The sequence below is a fragment of the Suricata suricatta genome, chromosome 13 (genome assembly GCF_006229205.1).
Source record: "Suricata suricatta isolate VVHF042 chromosome 13, meerkat_22Aug2017_6uvM2_HiC, whole genome shotgun sequence".
NCBI classification, from domain to species: Eukaryota; Metazoa; Chordata; class Mammalia; order Carnivora; family Herpestidae; genus Suricata; species Suricata suricatta.
The window spans coordinates 61885356-61898755 of record NC_043712.1 but is presented as its reverse complement, the minus strand read 5'-3'; the positions used below and the strand labels follow the sequence as shown (position 1 = coordinate 61898755).

The window sequence follows — 13400 nt, the reverse complement described above, 5'->3', positions numbered from 1 at the left end:
GTTTACCACAGAATAATCAAGTGTCACTGAGATAATTATTTTACTGATGTATTATAATATGCTTTCCATTTTGCAATTTACTTACCTAAAACTCCAATTTCTAAGCCTTCAAGTTTTTCTCTAATATGCTCATAGATGTTGTCTTTGGTAAAATCTGCTTGTATAATCTTCACGCTGCTTCCTGTGGTACACTCTGCCTTAGAGACAACAGTTACTCTTTAATGAATGGAAGTCCAGATCATGGACCAGAAGTCCTTGCTCATGGACTTCTCCAATGCTCCTGGCACTACCTGAGCAGACCTTTAAGAGGATAAAACCATTATCCCAATTAGAAACAAGAAAAAGTCCCCAATAAATGCTGGAATGTGCTAAAAGATTTGTAAGTGATGGCTTCTGGTGTTTCTAAGAGTTACTCTGATGACAAGTATATTACTAAAATAAATTTAATGCAGTGGTTCTCAAAGTGAGGTCCACAGACCGTAGCATCAGCATCACTAGGAAGTGATTAGAAACACAAATTCTTAGGCTTCATCCTGCATGCACTCCCAGTGACCCTGCTCATGCTCAAGGATGAGACCCTTGGTCTCTAAGCCACAAGAGGATAAGTGACGTATTGCCTCTGCTCGGTGTCAGGTACCCTTGGCATAGACAGAGCCATCCTTTGCATTTGTCCAACACTTTAGTATTAAAGCACTTACACATGTAATATCTTATTTTAATCCTCTCTACAACCTTGCAAACTGGATATTATACCCATTGTTAAGAAGAGAAAACTAAGGCTCGGAGAGGCTAACTCGCCCAAAGACGCCCACACTCTGCTCCCTCCAAGTCCATGCTTGCTCTGCGACTCCACGTGGACTTGGCTTGGTGCAGGTGCTCTCAGCGAATATAAAAGCAAGCCTGAGAGTTCAGCAACAGCTGAACGGCTGCCTGCTCGGCCTTGGGCTGAAACTCACTGTTTCCGAGACAAGTGATATTGAGGCGTAGTTGAAGGGTGGGGGATGCTGTCAGGCCCAAGACACCTCTTGCCTTTCAACAGGACAATAAAAAGCGCACCTTAGCATTATGAGAGAAACACTGAAGAATGTCCTAGTCTTCGTCAAAGTTACTTTTGATGTCCAGTCACAGAACAAAAGCAGAATTCATTAGTTGAAGGGCACTGAGCCTCCACGGTGTGATTGCCTGGCCCCACGCCTCCCACCATCCCACACATTCCCAACTCTCCTCCAGAGACACAAGGCCGTCCCCTGACAGACTGTCACAGGCTTCACAAGTCTTCCTAATTGAAGACTCATTCTTTTGAGTTAAGGATTTTACAAATTACTAAATTAGTAATTAATTATTAAAATAAAATACCCAAACAGGGATATAATGATTAAGAACTGAGAACACTTCCCAGTGGATCCTAATTATCGAACATTATAATATAAACGCTGCCTCACAGAGTTGCACAGTTGTACAACTTATACAACCATACATGGCAGCCCTGATCAAATCTTTTTTAAAATTCTTATAACCACCAGTAAGGATTGTTCCCTCAGCTTCCTGCAAGGAGCTGGGCACAGATACAGGAAAATGAAGTCCCAAACATAGATTCTGCTTTTGAAGGAAGTAGCAGACGCAATAGGCAGCTGGGGCCATTGGATTCGCAGAACTAACTCTAGAGATGAAGACGCCCGACCAAAGGAGCGGGTGGATCTATGTGTGCATGTGTCTGTTCCTACTTCACCTCGCCCACAGAATCCCTGCTGAACTAAAGCCACTTATGCCCTGCCCTTAACTTTGTGAAGCCAGCTCCCTGCAGAAGGACCAGTGCGCCAGGCTCCAGGAGCCTTAGGAATGCTAACGGAGCCTCTGCAGGCAGGACCGAGGCAGACAAACATTCCCCTTATTTCTTTGGGTCACTCACCAATCTCTGCAGCGATGGCCTGTAGCTTTTTCAGCGTCCGGCTGATAAGTACAACATTGAGTCCTTGTCTTGCTAGCTGGGAATGGGAGGGTGGAGGGGAACCAAAAAAGAGAAAGTTGATAAGCAGAGTGAGAAAGCTTGTTTTAAAGGTGATTTGGAGCATCGCCCACTTTGTCACAGAGTAATGTGCTTGCTTCTCCTGGGTTTAAATGTGTAGAATGTGACAAAGGTTTCTGGACTATGAGCAAAACAGCCACATTGGGCCAAGCTATATGTGACATAATAATAGTAGTTTATTTTTATGTGTTTATTATGTGCCAAGAACTATTCTAAGAGCTTTTTTATTAAGAAAAAAAAAAGACCCTCTGAATGCCCTCTTATCAGAAATGTCTGGGGCCAAATATGTTTTGGAGTTTTGAATTTGGCAGATTTTATACTACAATTTATATAACAAATCGAGGGAAGCACCCCCTGTTAAAAAACATGATTCCGCAGCAACTTTTGAGCTGATTCCTATGCACAAGGACATTTTTCTCATGGTTCACTTCACTCAGGCAATCACTGCACTCAGGCCCGGCCATGGCCTGAGCCTGCTCTCCCTGTTCTCCGGCTCCCAGCAGGACAAAAAATAGAATAAGGAACCAGAGGGTAGACAGACACTTCTCTGGGATCAGGAGGGAACTCTGCAGAGTGGCTAGTGCCTCAACTCCGGGGCTGAGTGGCGGTGTGCAGATGTCTGCATTAACGTGGCCAGGGGACAGGCAAACTCGGTATGCGGGGTGGTCCCAGACAGGTCGAGGCTCCTCACACCTAAAACTGCCACTGTGAGAAAAGCTAGAGTTTCCCTGAAGACAAAGGGAAAAACCAACATTCGTTTAAACTGAGACTGATGACATTTGAGTTAGTGACAAAGGGGTTCATTCATTGAAATCTTTCTCTGTGGTTTTAACTAAATTATTTATATTTCCATCTTTTTAATTGTGATAAAATGCATAGAACATAAAATTTATCCTCTTAACAAACATACGGAATGTTTCATGAATTTGTGTGTCAGCCTTGTGCAGGGCCATACGAATCTTCTCTGTATCGTTCTAGATTTAGTACATGTCCTGCAGAAGTTAGCACTGTACCTCTATTGTAATAAGGAATTACAGATTATAGAAACACATAAGAAGCTGAATCAAAGACTGTAATATGTGATCTCCAACCACTCCATCTTCAACCCAATGGTCTCAAAATCACACAGGGAGATGCCAAACACACGCACACACACACCAATTTCCACCAAAACCATCCAAATAAAATTTTCTAAAGTTGTAGCATCAGTGTTTACATATTTTTCTATTTTAATTTATTAAATTATCTATGAAATACACAAATACAATCTTATTGTAAAAATGTCCCCGAAGCCCATGCCCACCCCTCGGCTCCTGCTGCCTGAAGTTTGACCCTCTTACCTTTTTCTCTGCATCTATATGCGTATATAAATACATACAGAAATAAGTGTTCATTTTCTAGGTTTTCTTTCCTTTGACACTTTGTAAATGCATTATAAAGATTGTGTTTTTAACTCAATGATGTATCTTATCTCTAAGTATCCTATCTATCTCCACATCCCTCCAGTTTCATAGTGTCATATAGTTTACTTTTGGGTGAGCACTGAAGTTATTTTCAAGTTTTCCTGCTACCAGTATTGCCACAATGAACACCCTTCTATGTAACTCTTTGTACATACAAGTGAATCAATTCCTAGAGTAGACAGGCAAGAAGAAGAGTAATTGTTGTATTAAAGGGTGTATGCTTCTAAAATTTAAGAGTGTTGCCAAATGCTGTCCCTTAAAACTGTACCACCAAAAATACAACTAGAGCTATTTCTTCACACTCTATCCAGTGTTGTCTATTAGCAACCTTTTCAACTTATCCCAATCTAATGGTCAAGAAATTATATCCTTATCTTGTTTTAATTTGCATTTTTCCAGTTATCAGTGGAGCTGAGCACTTTTTTGTATGTTTGTATAAATTACCAGTGTGTACCCTCTGCCCATTCTTCTACTGGGTTGTCAATTTTTAATAAATTTTTAGGTGTTTTGGGGGGGTTACATATTCTGAATACTAATTATTTGCTTCCTATAAATTTAGCAAGTATTTTCTCCTTTGTTTATGGTCCCTTTACCATATACTATATATTAATTTTCATGTTGCCAACTTTGACAATATTTTCTATGGCTTTTTAAAAATTTCCTTTATGAACTTTTATAACTCCAATGACATATTTTCCTATAACCCTTTACAATATTTTTATCACTCCTCTTTATTTTTGACAATAATCTGAGCGTGAAATCACCTAGCATTATTTTTTGCAAAATGGGTGGCAATTCTCTTAACAACAGTTTTGCTGTTCTCCATTCTTTATATTCTTTAGAGAGAGAGAGAGTGCTCATGAGTGGTGGAGAGTGCAAAAGGAGAGAGAAATAGGTAGAGAGAGAGAATCTTAACCAGACTCCGCAGTCAACATGGAGCCTGACTTGAGGCTCAAACCCATGACCCTACAATTGTGACTTAAGCCAAAATCAAGAGTTGGATGGATGCTCAACCAACTGAGCTACCCAGGCACCCCTCCATTCTTTCTTGATTTAAAATGCCAATTTAGTCATATGCCAAATTCTTACATGTCTGTAGATCTGTTTATGATCTACCTGCTCTGTTTCACCAATTTATTAGTCAGTTTCTGTGCCAGTGCCATTTTGGATTTAATCACAAACTTATAATAGGTCTTGCTATTTGATGTGTGAACAGCCAAGTTCCTAGCATTTATTGTTCTCTTTCAAAATGTTTTTGTCTTCTTAGTTTAACTTTCCAAATAAATTATAAAATTGTCTAGTCAAGTATTATATTGAAATTAGAGAAATTTAGGGTAAATAATATTTTAAAATATTATTATCTTTGCAGTAATCAGTTGTTTCATCCAGAAACTTGGCATCTATTTATCCCGATTTCACGTGCTCTTCTCAAAACTTAGAAGTATCCTTACATAAATCTTGGCCATTTTTTGTTAGTTTGCATTAGTTAAGATAACAGTAGCTCACATAACAAAGAACCCCAAAATTTCAGTGGCTTCACACAATGAAGTTTTGTTTTTGTCTTATAAACTCTATTTCACATAGTCGTTCAGGTCCCATGGCTAAGAAAGTCTTTGCCATCTTCAACACTAGGTTTCTAAGATTGCCCTGGGTGTGACATCCAGCCATGCAAGGATTATGAAGAGACAGAGAAGATACATCCTCTCCTTTAACCACCTTGACCAAGAAGTGATGCACATCATTTCTATCTGATTTCATTGGCCAAATTAGTCACATGGCCCCACTTTGATGGAAAGGAGTCTGGGAAACGCCCTGGCTGGGCAGCCACTTCTGGCTATAACTCTACACCATGGAAAAAAGGGTAAGGATCTGGGAGGACATTTAACTGCTCCTGTCACCAATGTCTTACATTTATTTGTTGTCATCATGAATTTGATTACCGTGGAAAGCGTTGGAATCTCTAGGATGAAATAGCTAGGTTTGATTCTTTTTTCCACCACTTAAACCTGTGCACACAAGTTACTCAGACCAAAGAGTTTCCTCATTGGCAAATCATGGACACCAATAGATACACTTCATTAAATTGTTCTGAGAATCAAGTGCATGGTGCAGAGCCTGTCACATAGGAAAGCACCTAATGGTATCAGTTATTTTTCTATATATTCTACTTTGTTACTCTTTGTGATTAGGAACCCCACCCAGCCACCTCACTGAGTTATTTTATTCATTGTAATAGTTTCTTCTTCAATGGTTGGCTTTTCATCATAGACAACAGTTATTATCTACAAAGTACAGTTTTGTCCCTTCCTCTCCAATATTTGCATACTTTGGGCATCATCTCCTGTGCTATGTTAAGCAAATACACTGTCTGTTCTCTACCATACTGAGAACACATTTTTTTTAAGTATATTTATTTATTTTGAGAGAGAGAGAGAGAGAGAGAGAGCACTCGTGCACACACAGGTGGGGGAGAAGCAGAGAGAGAGGGAGAGAGAGAATCCCAAGCAGGCCCCATGCGTGGCGTAGAGGCAGACTCAGGGATCAGTCTCACAAACCAGGAGATAATGACCTGAGCTGAAATCAAGAGTTGGATGAATAACTGACTGAGCTACCCAGGCGCCTCTAATGTTCTTTCAATTCAAAGCATGAGGTTATTTCTGGAAGATATTTTTTTTATCAATTTAAGAACATCTTCATCTATTCCTTTTTGCCAAATTATTTTATTTTTTTAAATTTTTTAACATTTCATTTTTAAGAGAGAGCATGCGTGTGGGGGAGGGGCAGAGAAAGAGGGAGACACAGAATCTGAAGCAGGCTCCAGGTTCTGAGCTGTCAGCACAGAGCCTGACGCGGGGCCCAAACCCAGGAGCGTTGAGATCATGACCTGAGCCAAAGTCGGATACTTAACCGACTGAGCCACCCAGGTCCCCCCAAATTACTTTATTTTTAAAACAGCTGGATTCAGTTTGCTAATACTTAACTTGGATCCCAATTCTCTTATGTTATTTTTGTCCCATTTTGATATCAGAGTCATGCCAATCTGTCTACACAATTTCTGAAACCTGTCCCAGGATTTTCTCCATTTTAAAGCCAAAAGTCCCACATCCCAGGATCGGTGCCAGTCCCAGGCAGATCGAGTTGGTTGGTTATCCTAGAAAAATTTAGGTTTTTGGGGTTTTTTTTCTTATTCCTTGAGCTTTAGTAACATTTACTTACAAGTAATATCTGGGTGTTTTGTAGATATTCATAACTGCCTTTTCCATCTCATGCATGACTTAAGCCAACTTTAATCATGTATATTTCCATAGAAAATGTCTTTCATCTAAGTTTTCACTTTATTGATACAAAGATAGTCTTTTCTTCCTTTCTTTTTCTTCTTCCTCTACTTTTTTTCCTTAAATCTCTTTGTCTGTAGCTAGGTTCCTAACAATGCTCCTTCTCTTTTTTTTTTTTTTTTTTTTTTTTTGAGGTTTTCAAAGATTTGTTGCTTTTTCTGGTTTCTTTTTAAAGAATTTTGAATGATAAGTTCAGTTTATTCCTATTGCCTCTGTCACCCATTTTTGTTCTTCTCTTTATTAATTTGCTCCTTCTCTTTCTTTTGGATTTATTTTGTTCCCTTTCTAGAATTTTTCGAAAGCTAAGACTGTTTGCATTCTTCCATATTTTCTAATAGATGAATTTAAAGCCAAAAATCTTCACCAGCATAGCATTTCGACCATAATTCACAGGAATGTCCATTTTTATCTTTTGGAGCTACACTGAGGTATAATTTTTCAATATAGATAACAGGGTGGATATCATTTTCTTTTTTATTTGTATGTTTATTTCTTTATTTTAAGAGAGAGAGAGAGAGAGAGAGAGAGAGAGCACAAATGGGGGATGGGCAGAAGGAGAACCAGAATCCCAAGCAGGCTTTGCACCATCAGCACTGAGCCCGATGCAGGGCTCCAACACATGAACTGTGAGATCATGAACTAGGTGGAGACAAGAGTCTGATGCTCAACCAACAGAGCCACCTAACTGCCCCGATATGATTTTCTAAGATTAGTTTTAATTTTATTGCATAGTAGTCGGTGAATGTAATGGTATGTTTTTGCCACTGGGACCTTATCATCATTTTCTTTCCAATAAATAAGTGCACTTCCATGAACGTTCCATGTATGTCCTTAAGGAGTGTGTATTCGCTCTTCATTGGCTAGGTTTTATAAATTTTCGTCTCTTAAATTAAAAGTGAGGTTTACCAAATGGCTTACCAAGTATTGGTTAAACCTGTATGAGAGGGTATTCAAATTCCTTATAAACTTAATTATTTGTATTTATGTAGTAAGATGTTAAATTAGAAGTTTCAGTAGGAGTGCAAAGACCTAATAGAAATCAGATTTCAGAGAGCAAGACAAGAAAATAATTTACAAAATAATATCTAAGGCCTGGTAATGTGATTCTTGAGCCCATCCTCAGGGCACCCTTCACTTGTATAAAATATATGTCAAGATAAAGAGCACAGCAATTCAGAGCACTTTGTGAAGAGGTTTCCTTTGGTTTTGTCTGCCACCAAGCTATGATTCCATCCCCAAGGGCAGGGGAAGAAAGGAGCCTCAAGTTAAGGGATGGGGTACCATCCCATCTTATTACATGTGTTCTATGCATCACGCTATCCAGTTTATCACCCCCGCGCCTGTTTCTGCTGAATCAGTTAGTGGAGCATAGGCAATGCTCTGGTCATAAGTTAAAGCGATTTAACATAACAAAGGATTCTTTTCTCATTCATTATGCTCAAACTGTAGACCATCTGACCATAGCCCCCCAAAATCTAAAGGGCAAGAATCATGGCTTATAGATACTCTGACGTTGGAGCTTTCTGGTGCCATGAGCTAGGCCACCATTCAGACTTGTTTGACTGTTTCTCCTGGACCAGATGTGGGAAAGAACAAGTGAGGGATTAGATTCTATACAAAATGTCCACCCCAAGGCAAAGAGACCCCAGGAGAAAGACAGCTGGAGGAAGACTTCAAGGGCTGAGGAGGTCAGGATGCAAGATGAGAACACATTCACCAGAGCCATGTGAGGGCCGCTCCCTGTGGAGGATCCGGGAAATTGCCCATAAGTCATGTGAATGTCCGTCATCAGGCCCAGACAGCCAGTCTCCCTCTTAGGATTGTACTGGGAATATTCTTCCTTCTCCTCTTCGCCCACCATCTCCAAACTCCTGCTCCTCACTCCTGGCAAATTCAGACACCTCTGTTAGCAACCAGGAAAGAGAAACAGACCACAGGACTATGTCACATCTCCAGAGCATGGGCTCCAAAGCACATCCCAGCTGCAGGAGGGGAGATTTAATTTTTATTTCATGTTCAATATTTTGACTATTGCAGGTGACTGGACACTGGGACTGTGGAATTGAAACCTATTTGTATCTGGAAATGACCAGAGGGATCAGTGAAGTAACAACAGGACCAAAGGTAGAGAAAGAACTAGAGCTATGAAACAGGTTCAAAGAGACTAAGAGAAAACTGGTCATGAGTGTGCCCAGTGAGTCCTGCAAAGTCCATTTATCTGAAAAACTGGCCACATCATATATTTCTGTTTCTGAAAGAGTCCTGGAAATCACCCACAGTGGTCACAAATTCATCAAACACTTGTATTCTGATCCGTTTCTACTTTCAGTATTTCGAAGTTATAGTGTCAGAAATAGAATCAGTTCAATATTAATCAACCGAATCTTATCTATATGAACATTTCTCTTGTATTGTCTTTCTTTTATTTTTTAAATGTTTTATTTATTTTTGAGAGAGAGAGAGAGAGACAGAGAGAGACAGCATGAGCAGGGGAGGGACAGAGAGAGAGAGGGAGACACAGAATCCGAAGACAGGCTCCAGGCTCTGAGCTAGGAGCCAGCACAGAGCCGGATATGGGGCTTAGACTCACAAACCATGAGATCACGACCTTAGTTGAGGTCAGACACTTAACGACTGAGCTCCCCCAGTGCCCCTTTTATTATCTTGAATTATATTTTGTCCAATACTGATATTGCCCCCATTCTTTTTCTTTCTTTTTGCATTTTCCTAGGATATGTTTTTTGATCCCTTTACTTTCAAACTTTCAAACTTCCTGTATTTAACATTGGATTTTCTTTTTCAGCTCTTTCTGGGTTCTTTTATTTATCAGGAAATATAACTAAGTGTTGGGAGCCGCCGAGTTTTGGCTGCCTCAGGCAAGGAGATATCGCTCTCCAGGGAGCAACCAAAAAACAAGATTTACATCTGGAGGCTAGGAGAGTGCATTTCCTGGTCCAGATTTTGGAGACTGTCCTACTGAGCCAGACGAAAAAAGCCAAGGTGAACAAAAGATCAAAACCGTATTTTGGATTATTCAGCACTAGCTTCCCCTCCCCAGCATTGCAGAGGCAAGTCTGGGCGCTTCTTTTGATATTCATTTGACTCTGTTACCTGGCAACCAACCTGGGTCAGTTCCCCGCCCCAAACCCTATATAAGAGTATTATTTTCTAAATAAAAGGAGAGGCTTGATCAGATACCGTGTGCTGTCTCCACTCTCTGCGTCTCCCTCCTGCCCTTTCTCTCCCTCCCTCAGGATCAAGAACCCGCGAGGACTCACTGCCCCGCAGGCCAGAGCGGCCAGGCCGGGACACGACAACTAAGTTGCATTTATTGCGATTGCAAATATACTGCACTAACTGTGTCTATCTTGTCTTAGTTTTTCTATTCACTGTTTCCCTTGTTACTGTTCTCATTCTGTAGTAGGCAAGACAAGGTAGACAAAGTTACAGTAACAAAATAGCCCCAGATCTCAGAGGCATAATACAAGAAAGGTTTGTTTTTCCTCATGCAGTGTCCTCTACAGATAACCCCCACACCACCCCCACCCATGCAACCACTCAGGGGTCTGGGGTTTTTTTCCCAGGGGCTCAAACTGCTACGAGGTGAGCAAATGACCTAGGGTGCTCCACTGTCACTACTCAGGGCCTCCACGTCTTTGCCTGGTATTGAGCAATGAGAACTAAACCTAACGGTTCTATAGCAAAGACAAATTCATATCTTTTGGAAAAAATAAGTTGCAAAAACAAGAACACCCCCCCCAACTAAATACAGAAAGGCCAGTTCTGGATTAGTAAAAAAAAAATTATTAAAAAATTTCACTAGTAGATGAAAAGATGTTCACAAAAAGGTCAATATTATATAAAAATACTTATATACTAAAGAATACAAATCAAACATAATAGCAAGATTGCATGTGGGAGGAAGAGAAATGGGGGATGAGAATGAAAGAAAAGAAACTGAGAGAAGGAAATGCAAATATGTGTCCACACAGAGACTTGAACAAGAATGTTTATAACAACTTCATTTGTAATAGCTCCAAACTGAGAACAACCCAAATGTCCATCAACAGGTGAACAGATAAATAAATTGTTGTACAGCCAATCCATGGAATAATACTCAGCAATAAAAAGGAATTCTCTATACACACAACAACATGAATGAATTTCAAAATAATTATGTTAGTTGGAAGAACACAGAGCAAAAATGAGTACATACTGTATAATTCAATTTATACAAATTTTGGAGTGCCTGGCTGGCTCAGTCAGTAGAGCATGTGATTTGATCTTGGGGCTGTGAGTTCAAGCCACACATTGAGCATAGAGATTACTTTTTTAAAACTCTTCCACAGACGTCTTATGGCTCAGTCGGTTAAATGACTGACTTTGGCTCAGGTCAAAATCTCGCAGTTCATGAGTCCAAGCCCCATGTCAAGCTCTGTGCTGAAAGCTCAGAGCCTGGAACCTGCTTCAGATTTTGTCCTCCCTCTCTCCCTGTCCCTCTCATGTTCATGCTGTCTCTCTCTGTCTCAAAAATAAATAAACATTAAAATAAAAAAGAAGAAAATTTCATCCCAAACTTAAATACAGGCAAAATGATGATTGTTTGTTTGTTTGTTTGTTTTTAATATCTTCCTAGAATATTTTCTAAGAAGTCTGCTTGACCTCAATGGATTTGGGGCATGTATCTTTGCTGGGTTTTTTTAAGTTTATTTATGTATTTTGAGAGAGAGCACAAGCAGGGAAGGGACAGAGAGAAAGGGAGAGAGAGAATCCCAAGCAGGTTCTGCACTTTCAGCCCACATGGGGCTCAGACTCATCAACAGTGACATTATGACCTAAGCTGCAATCAAGAGTCACACATTTAACCAACTGAGCTTCCCAGGTGCCCCTCATGCTACAGAATTTTTAACAGTCCTCAACCCATGGAGGCATGGACAGCTTTCAGCCAGCCAGGTGAGGCACAGAGGAGTTGTCCGGACGTTATGTCTGGCAGAGAAGCTAACCCAGAGATGACACAGTTACATCCTATAGACAGTTGGCCCAACTTTCTACCTAACTTGGTATCTAACTTGGCAATATTATTGCACATTCCTTTCCAACTGGCTATATAAATCCTTATTCCTCAGACACTTTCACACAATCAGCAATTTGGCTTCCTTCTGGATTCTTCCTTACCAAGTTGAATAGATTTTTAACAAGTGTTAGTATGTATCTGCATTTGAGAATTGTGTTTTCACAATCTGAAGATAAAATATTGGTCAATCCCTTGAATCATTTGGCTAAATGGACACAACAGTTATACTGTGACCCAAATGTCTACAAGATTTCAGAAATGACTGTACTACCATGTTCTAGTGAAGACAAAGAATTTCAGGGAAGGGTGTTTAATCTCACTTTATGATATTTTCAAGAAGTACACCGAAAACATAAGGTCACAGAAAGTACACCTAAAACATAAGGTCACAGAAAGGTTGAAACTAAAAAGAAAAAAATTATATGTAAGGTGAAAAACAATCAAATTTTTAAAAAGGCATGGCTTTCTTAATATCAATCAAAAGAGGCACTAAAGGATGTAAGTATTCCTTGAATTACAGACTAGTAAAATGTTCAGGTCATAGAAGTTCAGGATTACCTAATAAAGTAGCTTTACATAAAACTACAAGAACCACTGAAAAATACACCACCAGAATAGATTTTAATTTCCGGCTTTGGTAATTGTTGGATGACACATACAAATGTTTGGTTAGGATACAGACTACGGAATCCACAGAAATAATACATTTGATCCAATGGGCATGTACAAACCTAAACAATTACAGATAACATTCTTTTGAAAGTCGAATCTTTGCCCCGAATAGCCAAAGTAATATTGAAGAAGAAAATCAAGGTGAGAGGCATCACAATCCAGATTTTAGCCTCTACTACAAAGCTGTAATCATCAAAACAGTATGGTACTGGTACAAGACTAGACACATAGAACAACAGCACAGAATAGAGAACCCTGAATTGTACCCACAAATGTATGGCCAACTAATCTTTGACAAAGCAGGAAAGAGTATCCCATGGAAAAAAGACTGCCTCTTTAACAGATGGTGCTGGGAGAACTGGACAGCCACATGCAGAAGAATGAACCTGGACCACTTTCTTACACCATACTCAAAAATAAACTCAAAATGGATGAAAGACCCAAATGTGAGACAGGAAGTCATCAAAACCCTAGAGGAGGCAGGAAACAACCTCTTTGACCTCAGCTGCAGCAATTTCTTGCTCAACACATCTCCAAAGGCAAGGAAATTAAAGGCAAAAATGAACTATTGGGACCTCATCAAGATAAAAAGCCTCTGCACTGCAAAGGAAACAATCAACAAAACTAAAAGGTAACTGGCAGAATTGGAAAAGATACTTGCAAATGGAATATCAGATAAAGGGTTAGTATCCAAAATCTATAAAGAACTTACCAAACTCAACACCCAAAAAACAAATAATCCAGTGAAGAAATGGGAGAAGACATGAATAGACATTTTTTTAAAGAAGACATCCAGAATGGCACATGACACAATGAAAGATGCTCAATGT

At 39.7% G+C, this 13400-nt stretch overlaps 1 protein-coding gene and 1 non-coding gene across 2 annotated transcripts in view; both read right to left on the bottom strand.

The window, feature by feature from the left end:
* HSD17B3 (hydroxysteroid 17-beta dehydrogenase 3) overlaps window positions 1–13400 on the bottom strand; it is a 40132-nt gene that overhangs the window by 16319 nt on the left and 10413 nt on the right. The window contains exons 3-4 of the mRNA XM_029920394.1: window positions 1910–1985; window positions 86–193 (exon numbers count right to left, since the gene is read on the bottom strand). Of these exons, the coding sequence (XP_029776254.1) occupies window positions 86–193; window positions 1910–1985 (184 nt within the window). The remainder of the gene's footprint in view (window positions 1–85; window positions 194–1909; window positions 1986–13400) is intronic.
* LOC115277135 lies at window positions 2929–3034 on the bottom strand. Its single transcript, XR_003902243.1, has one exon. It is a non-coding gene; the product is annotated as a U6 spliceosomal RNA (small nuclear RNA).